The sequence below is a fragment of the Carassius auratus genome, chromosome 41 (assembly GCF_003368295.1).
Source record: "Carassius auratus strain Wakin chromosome 41, ASM336829v1, whole genome shotgun sequence".
In the NCBI taxonomy this organism is placed as follows: Eukaryota; Metazoa; Chordata; class Actinopteri; order Cypriniformes; family Cyprinidae; genus Carassius; species Carassius auratus.
Genome location: NC_039283.1, coordinates 9,745,429 through 9,767,640, shown reverse-complemented (window position 1 = coordinate 9,767,640; position 22,212 = coordinate 9,745,429). Strand labels below are relative to the sequence as shown.

Below are 22,212 nucleotides of genomic sequence, written 5' to 3'. Positions count from 1 at the left end.
TTGTGTTTGCAAAATTGAATTGAAATTGCCCTTCCTCTATGTTAATGTATTCAGAGAGTATGCAAGGGCCTAGCTACTCATGAGCCCAAGTACAGACCTATTGGCATGAAAACAGAAGAGCCAATCAACTAATGCTTCTGGATGAGCTCAGCACAGGGCTGCTAATGCAGTCAGATGGGCTATTGCGATGTGGGTGGGTCACACAGTTAAGTGAAACATGCACTGACTACATAAAATTGATATTTTTTTAGGTGGGGAAGTGGAGTGCATCTGGGGGGCTGAACATCACAGAGGTCCCCAGGCAGAACGGCATGAACATCACTGACTCGCTTTCCAATCGCTCTCTAGTCGTCACCACCATCCTGGTAAGGTCATTGAGATGCGTGTGTGTGAAGGAGAGTGCTCTTTATCATTCTATGTTTTTTTTTTCAAATTTCACTTTCTTTTTGAGTGTGCTTTACCTGGTTTCAGGACAGCTTATGGGCTGCTTTTCAAGTAACAAAATTCACATGCTCCGTATTCTCATTTCCTCTCACAGAAATGCCAAATAGCTTTGTCCCTTTCAGTGTGTCAGTCTTTAAAATAAATTGCCCAGGCTGAATCAACAACACAAGATGTCTTCCCCTGTTTAAAAACATAGTTTGAGCCATCTATTCTGACTGCTTTAGTAAGCAGAATAACTATTTTGATTTGGAGATAGTACCGACTCTCAACACATTTTGGCCATTTGAATTTGGAAATAAAACTAGAGTTAAAGGAATTCTGCCATGACAAGTTTATCACTGTAAGATACATGGTGATGTTAATGTGTTTGGTCTTTGAGGAACAGATCTGCTACACTGCTGCTATTGCGGCAGAGCAAGTATCAAGACTTGCTACTACATAATACAATTCCAGTCAGAATAGGAATTATAAGAAATTAGCATATCCAACATGTATCTGTATACCTGATAAAACTTGATACTGTGGAGGACCAGGATTTGGGTCTCTTGAAGCCTCTTATTAACTAACCTTTCCCTAAAATTTTTTGAATTGTGCCAGAGCTCTTCCCTCACAATCCTATATATATATATAAAATTAAGTGTATTAGCAATCATAAATCAAATACATTTTTTTTTTTAAATGACTCTTAGGAGTGCAAAGTAAAAAAGGGCATGTGCTGTTCACAGGTTGAGTCCTACCGAGTGTTTGCCCAGAATAGAAGCATTCCCCAACCTAAAATGTATGCTAATCGTAAGTTACATTGACGATAGTGGACCTGACATAACTACTCTTATAAAAGCAGGCCACATAGTAAAAACTGATCACACAGGATACATTCATGCAGCAGAATGGAACAGAGCACACATATGTCAAAATATGTAATCTTATGGTGCAAAACGCTGAAGAAAAATAAAAGGTATCAGTGACACAATTGAGTATGCATGCACTGTCATAATATATATATATATATATATATATATATATATATATATATATATATATATATATATATATATATAATTCAATAGAATGATTGAAGATTATTGAAGTTATTTTAAAAGAAAATTGTGTTTTCTACTTCATAATTTCATGTTTAATTCATCAAATTAAAATTTCCATTTCCATTAATTTAAATTTAGTGAAAATTTCTACATCACTTTTTTATTTTTATTTATTTATTTATTTGGTCTGCATAATTGCATATGTTATTATTGTAATAAGGTAATGCAATATTAAAAAGGGCATTGTAAATTAAGTTTTACTTTTAATTGCAGTTAAATTGATTAATCAGTCCGCATATGATACAATTCTTTTGAAAATTGTGACTGACATCCTTAAAAATAAGTAATGAACTTCAATATTTAACCGTTGCACAGGTACCTTAAAAACAATTCAATGAATCAACTTACTGGATAATGCCACTGACCCATTCCAGATTGATTTATCTCCATAGGATATTTTTAGAGATTTACTGGACTAACCTTAACTTATTACTGTTACAAGCAGATGCATGCTGGGTGAAATTTTGCTTCATGCAATATCATTTGCCAGATAATAGCACAAATTACATGTCTTAAAATAAATCATTAAACACTGTCACAGGAATGTTTCAGGATTTTGTGGTACTGACAACGGCCTCTGGGGACTTTTTTTGGACAGGCAGAAGTTATCAACAGGGATAAACACTGTCATTAAATGTTGAATGAACTGAAAGGCTATTATTATGTGTTAAGTTCTTGATAGGATATAATCAGTTATTGTTTTTAGTACCAAGCAGTGGTCATGGGTTTTGTTATCTGAAGATAGAAACCATTTTTTTAGGCATTAAACATAGATATTAAATAAGGGCTACTACAATTTGCAATACAAATGAATAATAGCACATCACACATAGCAATTATGGCAGATAGAATTTACAGTGTACCAACATCCAAAAGCTTCTTGGACAACAACTTCCTTCAGAAATAATGCAAACCGGTGCTGGGATTGCCAAAGTCTAATTTGTGGACCTTAGAATATAATATGATCATATTATTGCATCAGCTGACGAATAAGAATCCCAACTTTTGTCTGGTATAATTGCCCAAATTTTAAAGGCATCTTTACTTTGATTAAATACTGTATTTTGTTTCATACCTCATTCAAACTGACTGCTTCCTGTTACAGTTCATACAGGAAAAGAGGGAGAAGGTATTGCAAAAAGAAAAGAAAGAAAAAACACTGACTTTGATTTGCCAACGAACCTTAGGGAATTTTACAGATTGGAGGCTTAGAACAGATGGTAACTGTTATAGATGATTTATTAATTTAATTATTTATTTTTTCCGGCCACACAAACTTTTTTGATCAAGATAATTGGACAAGCTTGTATAAAGTTTTGTTTCATTCTACGTCCATTCAATCCATGTCTCATGGTTTCATCAGGACATCAAAAAATACATCCATTTTAGCCTTAAAAAATTTAATAATATTTTAAATGAAAAACATATAAATCACAGGATTAGATCTGTTGCATGTCAGCAATTTATGACACTTGCATGTAGCATAATATTTCTTATATCGTATTTATTTTGGGACAAAATGAAAACGTTTATTCCAAATTTGTTAGTGTGATCATATTGAATTGCAAAACTCTTTTTACTATAGTTTAGGATGAAGGTGTAGGGGTAGGATCATTGCAGATGTAACTACAGAAAATAATTCCAAATTGAATTACAGGATTGTATTTTTAAATATAATGTAAAATCATGTATTTGTACAAAATAAGTGCATTGTATCAAAACATTAGTTTAAATTTAAATACATTTAAGTAGAGACACTTAATTTAAATCAGGTCTCTATTTGTGTAATGGAACTATTCATGTAATTGACTCACAATTAACAATGTTGAGAGTGCTGACAAAGGCCTCAGTCCTGGTCTCTCAAATAAATAATTTGTTAACAGTTTACATTTTCAGAGCGCACAGATCTCAAATCTTGACAGATCCCACTTCAGATATTGTTCACAACACTCTAAAACATCTGCTTCTATTAAGAAGTCTGGACAGGGCGTAGAATTACAATGGAACTGATTCTCCAATTCAGTTCAAGGATGAACATGCATGACAGGTGCGCTAGTCCTGTTTTCAGCTGCCAACAGAATACTTTGTATTTTCTGTCAAGCTCGAATTGTGCCATTTGGTGTTGTCTTTTCTGGCTAAAATGGAATGCTGTCAGGGCTAGAAGGATGTCACAGAATGTTTGATGAAACACGTAGTGAAGGTCACCTTGAGGGAGTTTGATCAGAAGCACCACCAGCAATAAACAGAGCAGTCCTGGACTAACTGTATAACTACTGCTGCTGACATAATGCTTCATTAAAACATCTTTATTTGTCTCCATTACGGAAGATGTCACAGGTCAAGGGATCTGATTTCTCGAGGACTTATACATTGAATTTCCACCTCAATAAGTCCTCAACTTTAAGCAGATGTCATTCTCACTGTCACTTGCTTAAAAAAATAAATATATTAATAATAATAATAATTCAGAAAATATACTGTATGTACTGTACTTCTTTTCTGTTGCTAGTGTAAGGAAAGTTGTTCACTCAAGTGAATGTTTTCTTTGATTATTGCTGTTTCCTTCTTATTCCACATTTAGTCCCTGTCTGCTTGGTAGATCCAGTAGGTCATAAAGTGTGTTCACACAATTCCAACAAGCTCAACTTGAACAATTTGATGATAAGTGTGTTATTAGTCATGCTCAATAGCCATCAAATGTTGATAGATGAGCATGAGTGAACATATAGGGCAATGTTGGTTGGTCATTAACATTGGAGATCTTAAGACTGGTGTCCAAGGACTAATACAATAGATATAAAGCCCTGTGTTGGCTTGGGGAATTCTTAGATGTCTAGGTACATAGACTATTGTACAGAAGAATCCCAGTTGCACCCACTCAGTCGAGTTTTAATGTCTGATTAAACTGTAACACTAAACCATCTGTTCGTAGATGGGAAACTAAAGTACCGCAATTTGAACAAGCGCATTTCAAGCTGGGATACTTTCATGGTGCTGTAATAACAGTATTTCAATGTTGTGATGGGAGCTCATCCATAGATTAGGTGGAACAATTAGCAATTTAAAATATATTTTCTGGACGATTTTGGCAGCGGACCCATCAGATGTCTTTTCAGTACACTTAAAGGGAATAACAATCGTATGTGGCATAAGACGACTACTTTAGGTAGTGACCTCTGCAGTATGGGAACACACTTAACAATTTCAGATGTTGCAGAACCAGGTTCAGGCTCAACAGCAAGGAGATAGAGAGATCTAGTACAGTTTCTACCTACACAGGCTCATTGGAAATGAATGCCTCTATCTACATTTCTACAAAAAAATAAAAAATAAAAATAAAACTATACGTATGAATCACTGCAGTTTCCAGGTAAATTGAACACTAGAGGTCGTGAATATGACAACAATTATTCTTCTCACAGAAATTACGTACAGGCCAGTTTTGATTAAGAAAGCACAATTCCTTGCACAATTTTATGCTATGACTGCAAAACAATTTCAGGATTCTGTACATTTTGAAAACGAATACTTTTGAACATTAGCATCACATGCACAGCTTCTTTTGTATGGGTCTTCTAACTTCTAACTAAGGTTTGCTCGGTAGCTCATACGATACAGCATTGTGCTTGAGAGGTGAAGCGCTCTGGTAAGAATCCTGTGAACCTACAAAAGCTCAAACCCACAGAGAAAAAAAAGTTACAATATCATGGTTGCACCAGCAAATGTGTTTTTATAAGACTTTTGCATTTGCTAACACTATTGGGTATTTTTACGGTTGGGTTTGGTGTAGGGGGATTGTTATTCTCCAACACAGTGGAGCGTTAAACTTTTAGTGACACTCACTGGACATTTGAATTCTGAACTGCCACAATATGTACCTGAAGCAGCGTAATAATAACACCACAACATTGCACCAATGTAATAAATATGTGGCTATGGTCAAGTATTGAATGTGCATTTTAGCGCCACTCACTGGAAATTTCACTTTGAAACTGCCATGAAACATGCAATACGGTACATAATAACAGTGTTGCAGAAATGTCGCCACAAGCACATATTTTCAGTGAGCCTGGGTTGGTTCCTACACTGAGAAGCCATTTCTCAAGCCCTCTGCAATTGAGATTATTATAGCCAGGATTTAGGAAAGAATTCCATGGATACAGATGATAGAAATGTTTCTAGCGCTGGTGATGACAGCTGGCCTGGCCAATGTGACTGTTTTTCCTGAAACTTTCTTTCCATCAGGCCTTATATTGTGGATTGGGATATACATGTTAAGATGTGTGCCGACATGTTTTATTCGTAAAACATTCCAGGGTAATATAGGCTTATCAATGTGGTAATATAGGCTTATCGCTCGGCCCAACAGGACAGTGGGTCAGTTTTGAGAGGCCCTCAGGACCAATGTCTCTATGTGGCTGTGCTTTCTCTCTTTCTTCCGCTTTCTAGCCAACATTTGAGTACCTCATGCCAGCACTCGTGCATGAGCCAATCCCAGGATCATCTTGGGGTCTTTCATGTATAGCACAGCTTTCTTCACTGTGAGGGAATGCAGAAGGCAAGACAAAATAATGACCTGTAGAGATTTTCATGATCCATTGGAGTAAAATAATGTCAAGGTGGGATAGTCGAGACATTGGAATGCATAATGAATTTTCGCCGATGCTTCCTAAAGTATCCCAACGAATCTTGACATCTAATGCTGAGAAATTATTCAAAATGCAATTTTATGTAATTGTTACACTGATTTACACTGTACTTTAACTTTTACATTTTATGCAACTTGGGGTGCAAAACAGAAATGCTTCAAAATGGTGTGAGGAAATCTTTCCCAATACATTAATCATTTGGTGAACCATTGTTATCTCAGGCCATTCAAACAAACAGTCTGCAATTTTATTTGGTGCTGTTAGTGGCACCGAAATTGCTTGGTACAGTTTTAACATAAGCTATGTGAAAACATTTTGTGACATGGTTATGCAAAAAAAAAAAAAATACATATAATAGTAATAAAAATAATGATCATTTGCCATTGAATCTGAGCCAGTTATCAGTTGGAATTACCTGTACTCAGTGAGGTGTGTGTGCAGTTAACTCAATGAGAAACCTCAGCTCATTTGAAGATGCTTCTCATTGGATATTTTGTATTTATACAGGAGGAGCCATATGTCATGCTTAAGAAGTCTGACAAGGCACTCGTCGGCAATGACCGCTTTGAGGGCTTCTGTATTGACCTGCTTAAGGAGTTGGCCAGCATTCTTGGCTTTTCCTACGAGATCCACCTGGTGCCGGATGGAAAGTATGGGTTTCAAGATGATAAAGGCCAGTGGAATGGGATGATAAAGGAACTCATGGAACACGTAAGTTTTCACACTGCACAGCATCATAGCGGTTAAGTTAACCTGCTGAGTCAGATTTACCAGTACCTGCAACTCTAATTATGCCTTTCACTTTAATAAAGCCTTTCTGCTGGTTTTCTGATGACAAAATGCCAAGATGACACAATAATGCAGTTAACCGAACATGTTGCTCGTTCCAATACTGCTTCCTCTCACAAAAAGACGTGCTGCAAAGGTGACAGAACACACCTGGATCGCATTGACACACCACAAAGACACGGCAGCAAATGCTGCCACAGCAAATACACGTTTAAACGCCTCTACAGAGTCAGCAGAACTAGACAATGCTGAAAGCTGTTTCCCCTCATTGAACCCCCAGCCCATTCTCTCAAGTCTCAGTGCTGTCAGGCTGGGGGTGTAAGCCCTGTCACAGGAAAGGGTGCTGCTGTGCTGGCTTCCCATCCCATCGCCCTTTTGCTGTCCTCACCCTCTGAGGTCACCAGATCCCCGAGGCTGGAGAGCTGTAATAGCTTAAGTGGCATTTAGTGGAGGAAGTCATATGGTGGGAGTCAATGGCGAGGTGCTTGAAGGGTTGGGATAGGTGACTTACTGCAGCGGCACTTAATCTTTCTTGTGCTTTGGCCAGATCTGGCCCGATTGCAGTCACCTTGATGGGAACGAAGGGATAATGGCTGGAAGAGTCAAAAATGGAGAAGGGGTATGTGTGTGTCCAAGTGGAAGTACATAATATCATGTCAGCTTTAATGAAATGTAAGAACGCATAAAATAATTGACATTGCTCCTTGAAATCTGAGATACTGCAATGTGAAAATTATGGAGGCTTGAGGCTAATTCAGACTTCAACCCCAACAAATGAAGTGGGGTGCAGGGTTAAGCATTAAATGATATCTACACACACAAAACCACAGTGTTACACAATTAGGGAGAATGAGAAAATACTGCTTTTCTGTCCCCAAAAAGGTGTACGACATAAAAATAAATAAAAACTAATAAATAAAATAATAATAATAATAATAAACAAATACTTATTATAAAATTCTTTACACCAGAATCACAGTTCCAAAAATGTATTTACCAAACAGTGCAACACTTTGTGCCTGATGAAAACCTGACTGGTTGAAACATTGCGATGTTTGGTAAATCAATTTTGGAGTTATATGGATAAGCTACTGATAATGATGAAATTGCAATTATTTTAACTTTTTTATGCTGAAATAATAATGTCATACACTGTCAATGGCGAGGTGCTTGAAGGGTTGGCATAGGTGACTTACTGCAGCGGCACTTAATCTTTCTTGTGCTTTGGCCAGATCTGGCCCGTTTGCAGTCACCTTGATGGGAACGAAGGGATTATGGCTGGAAGAGTCAAAAATGGAGAAGGGGTATGTGTGTGTCTAAGTGGAAGTACATTTCTATTTAGTAAGATTTCATTTTATTATATTTCAATAAAATAAAATGAAAATATTAAGCAGCACAACCAGTTTCAACTTCCGAATCAGCATATTATAATGATTTCAGAAAGATCACTGACACAAAGTGTAATGATGCTGGAAATTCAGCTTTGCTATCATAGGAGTAAATTAATTGTAAAATATATTTTAAAAATTATAATAATTGTGTGTGTGTAGCCTTGTTGAGCATCGTGAAATTATTTCAAAAAAGTAAATACATAAATAAAATAAATTAATCAGAACTTTTGAATGGTAATGGACACATACATCTATTAACTTTAACAACTTCCTCTAAAACTTTGTATATCAAATTAATCTATGCATTTAAGGTAAACCACATCTCATTGACATCTTATTGAGGCAGTTTTGTATGCATGAGGTAATTATTCAGTAAACATTCAACAGGGTTGTAGATGGGCCTGTGTTTTTAGGACTGTGGCCTCAAACCCTTTACTTCCTCGCATAATGAAGACCTGTTGATGCAGTTACATGGTCAGACAGAGTAGCCTAATGAGTGTAGAGTGGAGAAGAGACACAATATGGACATCCAGAATTAACAAAAACAAACTTTTTATTATGGATGGATTCACTTTATTTCATTTCTTTTGGACTGATGAACTGCAACACCCGCTGACTGCCATTAAACAGCTTGGAAAAGCAAAGTACATTTTTTATAGAACTCAGATTGTCAGAAGAAAGTCATATATGCCTAGAATGGCTTGAGGGTGAGTAGACAATTGGGTAATTTTCATTTTTGAAACTATCGCCTTGATACAGTGTATGTGCTTTGTAAGAACTAATAAACAGGTAATATGCTAGTAATGTACATGCCAGTTAAAAGTGAGAATTGGTCCTTAAAATAAAGTGTTAATGTTGTATTTTTATTAATTAATGTTAACAAAGATGAATAAACACTGTAGCAAATGCATTCCTCATTGTTAGTCAATGTTGTTTAATGCATCACCTATTAAAACCTTATTGTAAGTTTTATTAATGAATCTGTAATTGAAGAAGTCATCTTGTTTTGCCGAATAAACAAACAGAACGAAGGCTGGCTTACTATTTAGTAAAATCCCTTTAGGGATAGACTAACTGAAGAAGAGAGAAACAAGACAATGCAATTCTTATAGTGCGCGCCTTGAGAGCAGCCGCTTGTTTGAGAGATAAAGACCCAATTTTCTCCATTTCTATGTTTTCTACGTTAATCTGGTATCTGTTTGTGATTATTTGATTACAAGTGGACAGCACTAAATACATGTGTAAACTATTTGCTGGCTCATTCTACAATTGCAGTTAATACCAGATACACATAATTTTTTTTTTTTTTTTTTTTTTTGCACTAGATTTATAAACTAATACGGTGAATACAAATGGACTAGGCAGTCATTTATGAACATGCTAAATATAATAAACAGGCTCTCTTATAATAGTTATCACTACCAAACTCTAGCTCTCTGCTTGGGATATCATGGTGTTTTTAATCATTGCTTTTCTATAAATACTTCTCAGAAGAATTTGACCAGTTTTAGTTTCTCATCGGATGTTTTAAGCCTCGGGTTCAATGCGAAGGATTTGAGTGTATAGTATTCTTGAGATTTATCAGATGGCCTGCACAGTATCGAAGGTGCGGTGTGTATTTTTAGGAGCACTCATTTTGCGGCTGAGTGCCCCTCTTGCTGCTGTCTATATAGATAAGCTGATCTGGAATCAGCAGACCTGAAAAGCAAACTAAGAAACAAGCTCTGGGACCTGACCTCAGCCTGCCACATGAGGCTGAGCTAGATAGAGTGTTTTCATGTGAGTAAACTCAAAGCCTTATCTCTGAAGATGGATTTATGGACTCTGTGATTTCTCAACCGATTCTACCCAAAAGTTGGCAGCTTGAGCCTTTCATGAAAACAGTTTAAGATTTTTTTTTAAATTGGAATGAGATTTTGAAGTTATTTCCATGAATTAAGAATGGCTTTACCAATTGCCTCGCCATTCGTACGTCAACATAAGCTGCAGGAAACATGGGCTATTTTCAGTTATAGACAAGGACCCAGTTGCTCGCGAGCCCTTTTTGTGAGTTCACGGGGAACTGAGAGGCTGTTATTAATGGCTCTTGTCAAAGTTATTTATCAGCTCAATTTATTTTCATCAGTATTTTTTATTAGCTCTTACAGAATTTTCATTACTTTGGCATTGTTCTTTACACGATGAGTGTGTGTTATTACTGCCCGTGACATGCACGTGTAGAGTCATCAATCGAGGGCTCATAGATTTAAAGAAGACAACAAGCAACAGCAGATTAGTACAGGGTTGTTTTTGGCTGATAAAGTGCCACTAAATCATAGGGTGATACATTTTTACTGTCACCCTGCGTGCTCACATAAATCTTTGTTTCATAACTGAATTATCAAATGCCTTTGCCCTAGTACATCTATTTAATGGCATGTACTTGTGTAGGTTTATCAAAATAAGTCAGACATCTTAATTTGTCTTTGTAGGTCACCAAGCCCCTTGAAGTTAAGTATAATCAGATATGTGTGAGACATAACAATAGAATCCCAACTTTCACAAAACAAAATCTAAATTTCAGTTATAGGCATCCCACTGACAAAAATAACTGGGTCTCATTCACTCATAATTGCATGAATTATTTGTATTTAAATGCACAGGAGAAATTCACACACACACACACACACACACGCACACACACACACACACAAAATAAATAAATCCACCTTACATCACATATACAGCTTCATATGTATGGATTTTCTGGTGCAGTAGTCAAGTGTGATGCATCGTTGCATTTGTGAGGTGAAGCGCTCTGGAATGAATCCTGTGAAATGTCTCTGGTTATGATTGTAACCATAGTTCCTAGAGAGATAATGAAACATGAAACTGCCGGCCTGAAGCCATGGTGAGAGGACGCAACATCTCATTCCTTCTCGGGGAACCATGGTTACATGCGCAACCCAAGATGTTCCGCTTTTAAGGAACTTGCTCTGGATCCTCTAGCGAACACTTAGTGAGTGAAATGCAAACTATGCCATGCAGCACTGCATCCCTGTCCATTTGGTGAAAGAGCACCAAGAAAGTGACAGACATACACCTAACCTTTCATCTGGAAAGGGCCAGGCCACTGATGCCAAGGGTTGGTCACAGGAATGGGGAACACAGTTTCAGATGAAATGGGGACATCCACAACAAGGTATGAACACAGCTACCCTCAGATAGCTATGTTATGTGAGCAACACCTTAGCCTGATGATACAAGGACCTCAGATAGAATCTACCTAGTTGGAAACACAGGGTGGTAGAACAGTCTAGATAGGGGTTCAAGGGGACCACTTCTTAAAAAACCCTAGTAAAGGGAGTAGGCATCGGGCTAGAAAACAGCTATCCTCAGATAGCTATGCTCCAAAGGTCCTAACTGAAGATTGCCAAGACCACAGAGATCGGGCTATCTAATTAAAACTTCATCTGGGGAGACACACTGTCTGGGCGTGGGTCTCAATGAGACTACTTCTAAAATACCCTAATAAGGGGAGGAGTCACTGAGCTGGAACACAGCTGTCATATTTTAGCAATTTTCTCAGGGCAAGGCTGAATATTCCCCAGAGCCCTAGGCATGGCAAGGGGTCATAGTGTATCTCGGGGAACCCTGGCAACATGCACAACCTGAGATGTTCCCTTCAAGGAACTTGCACTGCATCCCCGTTTTGGTGAACAAAAAACCCACTACACCATGCCATGGTCCATGCTTTTCCACCTGATGCGAGAGCACAAAGGAGTAGATGTACATGTAGGAATGGGGAAACCCACCCAAACTAATAAAAAGGAGGGACATCCCAACCAGCCAAGCTGGAAGCAGTCCTCAAGCATGTATATTTGTAAAACCAAAAGGCCATCTACTTGAAACCCTTATGCAGAGGAGATGGCCCAAAGTATGAGAAATAGGGAAACTGCCTGCTTGAAAAAAACTCTGAAATCAGGGGATACAGCGTAGCATAATAGAAATGAACCTAAGTGGGACCGTCTCTGTAAAAACTCTATAAAAATGGGAGGAAGCAGAGCCCTGCTACCTGAAATATGTATCACTTTTGCATTTGTTAACATTATCAGGCAGGTTTAGTGTTGGTTTTGGTGTAGGGGGTTTGTTTTTTCCAGCACGATAGACTATAAACCTTTCAGTGACAATCCACGGACACTTAAATTCTGAGACTGCCGTAATACTTGCCTGTACAAATCTAATAATAATGTGGCCACAGTCACATAGTGAACGTGTTTTAGAACCACTCACTGGACATTTCTCATTGAGACTAAAGCAAAACATGCAGCAAGAAATGTAAAACCAGTGTTGTTAATTTCAGTAATAGTTAACAATAATAACCTTGATTCTAAATAAGCGATCATGTGCCCAATGTTTGTCATTCAGTAAGGACAGTTCCTTTGCAACCTTTCATAACAAAATGTTGTATAAGCAAAATTGTACAAGATAATTAAAATAATCATGTTGTTTTAAAGATGTTTAGATATTATTTATATTTACTGGATTACAGATTCGAGCAAACAATTTTCACAATTCAAACATGTCAGCAAATCAGAAAAACATTTATCTACAATAAGTTGCTGATAAATACTATAGGATCAAATTGAAAAAGTGTTATGACTGCTGCAATGGCAGTGACATATTTCTGGGAGATTATGGATCACTCTTCGGAGTTAGATAGGAGATGCTTTCCAGGAGACTCATGAAATACATGATGTCAAAATAAATAAAAGGGCTTTAAATATTTCTTTTTTTTTGTCTTATTTATCTATTTATTTATTTATCTATTTATTTATTTATTTCATGGAGAGTAGCTGCAATGCTAAAGGGGAAAAGGTGCTTCTTATATACTCAACTGGATATTAATTAAAGTCATAAGGGCTGTTGTGTCAAGTAGGACATCACAGTTTATTTTACTCCTCTTTTTCAAAAGTGGCCACAAATCCCTCTCCAAAGCTAAAGGTCACGGTGGTAAAGGCATTAAATTATGCTAATTATACTTGATTTGGTTATAATCGATGGTCTCATTAATCATCCAGCTATGCTAGTGTTAATGGCTGCTACAGCACATCATTTCTTCCTGTTATAGTAATTAATCTTTGCTTGGTGGATAAGCCAGAAGGTTATGTACCAGGGCTGGCTCATTGTCTCACTGTACTAACTTTGACTTAGACTATGTAGGGCCTTTTATTGCATTTCAGTCATGAGCACTTTGCCGAGCTTTATCATTCTCATTACAACCTGACAAGCAAAGGCAAAGTCCTTAAAGTGTTATCACAGATGATATTGACATGTCCATTGTCCATGAGTGAAAATTGACATTGTATCTCAATTCTGGCTCTGGCTTTGGTGTAATTACCTTTCACTAATGCAAACTGATTTGTTTTTATTAGTTAAAAAAACTGATTGGATGGACAATGTTTTAAACTGTTGTAAAACAGTTGGTATATGTTGAATAAGAATGATTTATGAATCTCCCAATCATAATTACACTGCATCACATTATATGTTTTGCCACCACAAAAAATAAATAAATAAATAAATACTACAGTTTTAAACATAAAACTAAGCATTTAAGTTTCATATTTCTAAGATATGGAAGCTATTTATGTGCATTTTCTTTAACCCTTGTGTGTCAGTTTAATCATTAGAGAATAACAATTCCTATGACAAAAAAGTTTATTTATTTATTTATTTATGATATAATAATAATAATAATAATAATAATAATAATAATAATAATAATAATAATAGTTATTATTATTATTTCTTTTAGCCATACACATATCAACAACTGCACCAAATTGTGTATTTTTGCTCAGTTTGGGTTTCTGAATAAAAGTGTTACTTTTACACACACATACACACACACACACACACACACACACACACACATACATACATACTCTTTTTCCCTTGTTACCCACATGCTGTACTATACAGGCACTCAGGTATGTCAGTCAGAACTGTGGCTCTTTTCATAACCATTGTCCAAAAGAAAGAGCCTTTAAAAAAAAAAAAAAAACACACAGAACAATAAAAAGGCAGGCAGTACAGGACATGACAAAGCAATGAAATGTCACAGAAAGCCAAGGAAATGTAACGGCAGTCTTCTTGTGAAAGGAGGAAAGGACATCTAATGGAAATGCTTCAGTCCATAATGGTTGGACTGCAGTATTTTGTAAAACTGAGTCTGAACCCCTTCACAAGTTTCATCATGTTAGGGGGAAGGATGCAGTGAAGCGTGCACCAAGCAGCTGGTTTCATTAACCTCCTGTCCAACCCTGGAGAGAAGGAAGCAGGGTAAGGCGATGTAAATGGTGACCTTCTAAATATGCAGCCAGATATCAGCGAGTGAACACCTCCCTGCTCTTGCGATTCAAAGAGAGGGAGGGAATGTAATAGCAGACATAGCAGACAGCGAAGAAACTAGGCCACTTGTTTCAACAGTTGAGTCACCTTGGCAATTCTGACTTTGAGCCTCTGGGGTGTGAAGTTGCCTGTGTCATAGAGTGTGATAGGATGGTTTGTACGCTGTCATATCTATACATCTTTCAAGAGAGACATTTTTTATATTTATATATTTATATTTCAGGTAACAATTATGTTACAATGATATATGTGTAGCAATTGCTCTGTTTCAACCTTCGATTGCCTCAACATCGGCACAGATCTTTGATATCTTCTTTAATAATAACAAACAATTTATTTTCAATTAATGAACTTAATCTATTTTAATAGTTTTTCTTCAAATTGAACAATCATCATGTTCAATTTGTAGTAGTTGGTAAATTCAGTGATTATGTGCTGTGCCTTTTGAAGCATGCCAACTGTGCCAATCTGAAACTGAAATGGTCTCTATTTACGTTCTTAATACACATTCTTAAGTCTGATTTTATTTCATACGTTATTGGAAATTCACATTATTGAGGAAAACCAAAGGTGTATTTGTTGCGTTTCGGAACAAAATTAGACTTCCACGACTACAATGACTACAAACTTGTGTATGTGCTTTTAAAGTATTATTATTATTACTATTGTTAGTATTGTTGTTTGGCAAAAAAAAAAAAAAAAAAAAAAATCCAAAATGTTATTTCCTGCAGTTTCCATTTAAAATAAAAACTAATGTCACCAAAAGGTCATATTTTATTATTTTCACATAATTTATGAATCAATTAGGGCTTTTTGAGTTGACCTCAAAACACTTTTGCCATCGGCATGATTAGAAAACGAATAAATTTTCATGTCTGCATTATGTAACCAGCTCCAAATTTAAGGCTTTTTTGACATAGAAAGCTTGCTCGGTAGCCCATCTGGTACGGCATTGTACATATGTTGTGGAGCACTTTGGTATGACTCCTGTGAAACACAAGACATCATAAAACAGCTCAATGACCTGTTAAAGAAAGCTCAAATGCTACGGTTGCTTTGGCAAATATATATATATATATATATATATATATATATATATGTATGTATTTTTAAGGTTTTCTTTTGTTAACACTATCAATTCGGTTAAGGATAGGGTTTAGTGTAGATGGTACGCAGTTTTGGCTAGTAATTGGTTACGTGTAATCTGGATTACGTAATCAGATTCCACAAATTAAGTGTGTGCAATTAGATTTTATTACATATTTAAATTGGTTACTTTTTTATGTATTCCATGATTACCTATCATTCACACAATGGCAGCAAATTATTCATGCAGTAATTTAAGTGCCGTTTATGCATTTCATGATGTTTAAAAACAACGAATGAAATATGCTAGTTGAATATACAGGCGCTTCTCAATAAATTAGAATGACGAGGAAAATTAAAAAGTTCAGGGAGGAAGTTCATTTATTTCAGTAATTCAACTCAAATTGGGAAACACTTGTATTAAATAAAAGCAACGCGCACAGACCGAAGTAGCTTAAGTCTTTTGTTCTTGATTTTGGCTCACATTTAACAAAAACCCACTAATTTACGATCTCAAGAAATTAGAATATGATGACATGCCAATCAGCTAATCATCTTAAAACACCTGCAAAGGTTTCTTGAGCCTTCAAAATGGTCTCTGACAATCATTGATACCCTTCACAAGGATTATAAGTCACAAAAATTAATTGCCAATAAGCTGGCTGTTCGCAGAGTGCTGTATCAAAGCATGTTAACAGAAAGTTGAGTGGAAGGAAAAAGTGTGGAAGAAAAAGATGCACAACCGAGAGAACCGCAGCCTTATGAGGATTGCCAAGCAAACTGTATTCAAGAATTTAAGAGAACTTCACAAGGAATGCACTGAGGCTGGGGTCAAGGCATCAAGAGCCTCCACACACAGACGTGTCAAGAAATTTGGCTACAGTTGTCGTATTCATCTTGTTAAGCCGCCACTCCTGAACCACAGACAACATCAGAGGTGTCTTACGTGGGCTAAGGAGAAGAAATGGACTGTTGCCATTGGTTCAAAGTCCTCTTTTCAGATGAGAGCAAGTTTTGAATTTCATTTTAGATGTTTTCAGGTTCCAGCAATTATGTACAGATCCTTGCAACAAGGGACCGTGCACTATTATGCTGCAACATGGGGTGATGGTCGTGGGTGAATGGCACAATGAGCCTCAGGATCTCGTCATGGTATTGCTGTGCATTCAAAATGCCATCAGTAAAATGCACCATGTTCAATGTCCATAACATACTAATGCCCATACCATAATCCCACTGCCACCATGAGCCACTCGATCCACAACATTGACATCAGCAAAGTGCTTACCCACACAACGCTATACACGCTGTCTGCCATCTGCCCTGTACAGTGAAAACTGGGATTCATCCATGAAAAGAACACCTCTCCAAAGTGCCAGGCACCATCGAATGCGAGCATTTGCTCACTCAAGTTGGTTACGATGATGAACTGCAGTCAGGTCGATAATCAGAAAGCTTGGAAGTGAGCTGCAGAGCTGTGTGTGTGTATCTGCTGTTGTTTTGCGGCTGTTCCCAGTAAACCTGTTTGAGTTATTCAAGCCACCGTCTACCGTGTCTTGCCCTAACCTCAAGATATTACAGATGGATTATATCCGCAAAGGACAAGTGCTCACAAACACAGATTTAGACATATTTGTGAACAATATTTGAGAGAAATAAGCCTTTTGTGTAGATAGAAAAAATCTTAGATCTTTGAGCTCACCTCATGAAAAGTGGGGGTAAAAAAAAGTGTTGGATTAATAATTTTGAGTGTAGTGTTCTCTCTCTCTCTCTCTCTCTCACACACACACACACTCTCTTTTGTGCACAATAATCCCATTGGAGTCTATGTGAGTGTGATCAAAAAGTAATTAAAAAGTAGTTAGACTTCATTACCTAAAATCTGTAATCCAGATTAGTAATCCAGATTATGTAACTAGCTATTATTGTAAAGTTTGATCTGAAGAGATGTGAGACGTGCGGATCCATGTGCAAGCTTTTATTGGTGAGAGACGTGGACATAACAGGCAGGGTCGAAACAATGGCAAACAGGTATATAGAGGGCAAGACACAAGAATAATCTTAGGGCAAGTGTGGTACTTCGAGTAGTGAACAGTATCCAGACAGGGTAATCCAAAGGGTAAATCTAGAAATACAAAAGCAAGAATCAAAACCAGATAAACAATCCGAAACAAAACACGAAGGCAAGACAAGGCAGGCAACAAGACATCATGGGCTAAACAATACTCGGCAGTGAATGGTGGTGTGAGACTGAGTTATATACTGACAGGATAATGAGGTAACAAGGAAAGAGGAGCTAATCAATTATATTTGAAACTAACAAGATGGGCAAAGGAACAAGGGAACACAGAAACAAAGGGGAACAAGAACATTTCAAAATAACAGTCCACAAAACCAAGACAGGGGAACATAGACTGGGATCCTGACAATGTTATTGTCATGTAATTTGTAATTTGTAATCAGTAATGTACTGAAGTTTGTAATCTACACAGCACTGATGGTATGTTATTTTTAAATGCGATAAAGCAATAATCTCCATTGTGGCCACTGATCAGGTCATTTACAAACTGACGTGATGTATACAACAAGCAAAAAAAATACAACATCGCCAGATTCATGTTGATGTGTTTTTGATAAAACTGAACTTAATTTTGGTGGCACTGACTGGACTTTTCACTTTGAAGGTGTTGTGAAACATGCAGGGACCAAAGCCTGTGGTGAAATGCTCAATATATGGGTTGATGATGCATTACATTTCTGATGGATAATCATACATAACATATCTTTATTGTTAAATATCTTGTTTAATTAAAAAATACATTGCATTAGAGAAGTAAATTGGGTTGTCAGTTTAGTTTCATGTTGCTTTTCAAAGAATATTACGGATTATACTGTCCCTTTAATGTTTCTGAACACAAAATTTTTGTTTCCTGTCCACTAGAGGGCTGATCTTGCTGTGGCTCCTCTCACAATCACCTTTATGCGGGAGAAAGCGATTGACTTTTCGAAACCTTTCTTGAATACTGGGATCAGCATCCTGTACCGTAGACCCAACAGCACCAACTCTGGCTTCTTCTCCTTCCTGAACCCAATGACACCTGATATTTGGGTCTACATCCTGTTGGCCTACCTGGGAGTCAGCTGTGTGCTCTTCGTCATTGCCAGGTGAGCAACAACCAATTGTTCCTGTGTCTTGTGCACCTGGGACTATTAACCTTCACGGTACCTTTCGATGTTTGCCTTGAATTCACTCAGTAAAGCATCAAAGGGCAAACAGTATTGTCTTATTAGTAGTGTTTGCTAAGGCAAGGGACCGAACCATACATAGGGACTAGAATATCAAAGAGACTTGCTGGTATTTTTTTGTTGTCATTAAAAAAAAAAAAAAAAAAAAATATACTGATAATAATAATCTTAAAAACCAACCTGAAAGATGTGACAACTGAATAGCACACATGCACTTCAGGTGCACAATACACATTAAACCCAAAACAGGATCCTTACATAATGGCAGCAACATTTTCACAGGTAAGAATCAATCACAAACTAGAAAATGCAAAAATCTGAGTCCAATTTCAGATGACATGGAGTGGTCATATTAATGCATTTAAAGTCATTGCCAAAAATGACTCAGAAAAATTTATTTGAACCTAAAAAAAAAGAAAAAAAAACTGTAACATCAATTGTTTGCAACAACGGCATTTTAGTGCCACATATATATATATACAAAATACATATATGAAATGTATATATATATATATATATATATATATATATATATATATATATATATATATATATATATTAGTAATAATAAATAAATAAAAATCTAAGATTAAAAGATTAAAGTTAATATAAAAAAAATACAGTTGAAATTACGAGAATGAAGTCAAAATATTTTTTGAATAAAGTCTAAATATTACGTTAATGTTTCTTACAATATTGTTTTTTATTCAAGATTTTAATGATTAGATCGCTGTATTTATGTGAACCAATTCATTAAATTATACTCTTTTCTTTGTGAAAATTCCAATGATTGGACATAAAACTTAACGTCTTCCACTCATTATTTGTAGCTTGCCAACCACCCAGTAATCTTGATGCTTTTAAAATAACACAGCTCAGCTTTCTAATTCTGTCAATTTTATCACAAAATACAAATTATAAATGTTTTTCCTCTTTATTTCAATTCATAGCAATATATAAAAAGTGAAAGAACATCAGATGGCATGAAAAACAGTGTAGCTTTATTTATAATAATAATGAATTTAATAAATATTCACTTTAAAAGTAAAGCAAGGAACTACACTTAATATTTCTGTAATTTTCTGAAGTAATTACACTGAACATTGTATAGAACAATTATATGTAAAACAATACAGGATTTAACATCTAATGTTGACATAAATGCTTTTAACTTATTATTATTATTATTATTTATTTATTTATTTTTGAAACAGGAAGTGAGTAAAAACATGCACATAGATAAATGTAATCCTACATCGTGTCTTCTGCGAGTTTCCAGCTACGGTGCTTATGCTCTGCTAATAAGTCCCTTGGCAATACCTGTGTCTCTCATCTCTTGAAGCATCTGTTTTTAGACATTCCTAGTACTGTAGATGTTAAAGGACAGGTGTTATAAGGGAAATGACAGACATCTGCAGTTGCTGGGAGTGTCCAGAGTTAATTACATTACAGTTTAACAAGCTGTTGAAAAGAGCCAAGATGTGCACTCTCATCACACTTACTTGCTTTGATTTCAACAAAATACCCTGAAGTGGCCAATCTGTAATCCGTTTCCCCGGGGTTATGAACGTCTTTGGCATGATTGTTAAGTCTAGTCTAAAGTAAAGTGTTTTTCTAATACGGAGAGTTCATGATTAGAAGTTAGAAGTCTTTTTGTGCTAGTAACGTATGAGTGTGTATTAGCAAATCTCACAATATGAAACTTTTACAACATGCACTAATGACTACCATTATGAAAAAGCAGTGCTCTTAATTGTACTGACAGTACCCTTGTAGTGTACTTTAACAAGTTTATAAAAAAGGGGGGGGGGGGATTACTTGCTAATAATATTACCTAAACAGAACACTTTATTTACTAAAAGAAAGTGCAAGTTTATGATTGTTTATTTACATACTTTTAAAAAGTGCACTTTGCAATGTCAAATTAAAAGATATTCCTTATATATACTTACTACTTTTTTTTTATCATGTTTTAATAATCTATTGTCAAGCTGTATATAAGTACATTTATTTTGACTAAACGACTAAAGCACATGTGAAGTACTGGATAATAATTTTAACTGCAGTGTGCTATTTATATTTGAATTGTACTAAATTGCAACTCATTACAAATGATTAATTACAGATATATGTAAATAAATGGCATGCAAGCTTCAATAAAAACTGCATTAAGTACATTTTACTGGTAAATATTAGGGGTGTAACGATACGCGTATTCGTATTGAACCGTTCGGTACGACGCTTTCGGTTCGGTACGCGGTACGCATTATGTATACCGAACGGTTCGTTGGAGTAATTAATTATATTTGAAAAAAAAAAAAAAAGAGAGAGAGAGAAATATAATGATATGCGTTCAACAAGGTAGCCCAATAACCCAAACAACGTAACAGGCAACGCCCCTGACACTCCCGAAGAAGAAAAAAACACCATCTTATATGTTTATGTTAGGCTACTCAGCAGGCGCTCGCTCACTAAGTACGCGCTGAAGGCTCGTTGCAAAATAGCCAATGCGTTTAACAGACTAGAAATGAGAAGATCCTCCAATAACCAACAGGTCTGGTGTTTGGGTGCACTTTGGATTCCCTTTAAGCTATAATGGTGATGGCAAGAGAGTGGTGGATAAAAAAACAACGGTATGTCGCATCTGCAACATGACAGAATACACCAGCGGGAATAAAAAAAAAAAAAAAAAAAAACACCAGCGGTAATATCTGGGATATATGCGTCAGTACTATCTGGGAAAAGACGAAAAAAAGGAGAAACATGCACGCAGCAAACTATCCCTGCAGCATTTAGACACTATAGCTTACAGGGAATCCAACCCAAACACCAGACCTGTTGGTTATTTTAGGATCTTATATTTCTGGTCTGTTAAAGGCATTCGACATTTTGCAACGAGCCTTCAGCGCGTGCTGAGTGAGCGAGCGCTTTAGGGGCCGTTCACATATCGCTCCTAAAAACGCATGGAAAACGCTAAGCGCGTCTTTCTCCTCCTTTCCAAAGCGCTCGGCAGAAGCGCTCATGAGGCGTCTGTCTTTGCTAAGCAACAATGACGTGCTCTCTCCATGAGACGCGGAAATTTCAGCGAAGGATAAATGGATTTGCAGCTCTAAA

General features: G+C 36.4%; 1 protein-coding gene across 1 annotated transcript in view; it reads left to right on the top strand.

Annotated features, from left to right (window-relative positions):
• LOC113060046 (glutamate receptor ionotropic, kainate 3-like) overlaps positions 1-22,212 on the top strand; it is a 119,913-nt gene that overhangs the window by 80,145 nt on the left and 17,556 nt on the right. Inside the window, exons 9-11 of the mRNA XM_026228838.1 lie at positions 252-365; positions 6,701-6,904; positions 18,794-19,017. Of these exons, the coding sequence (XP_026084623.1) occupies positions 252-365; positions 6,701-6,904; positions 18,794-19,017 (542 nt within the window). The remainder of the gene's footprint in view (positions 1-251; positions 366-6,700; positions 6,905-18,793; positions 19,018-22,212) is intronic.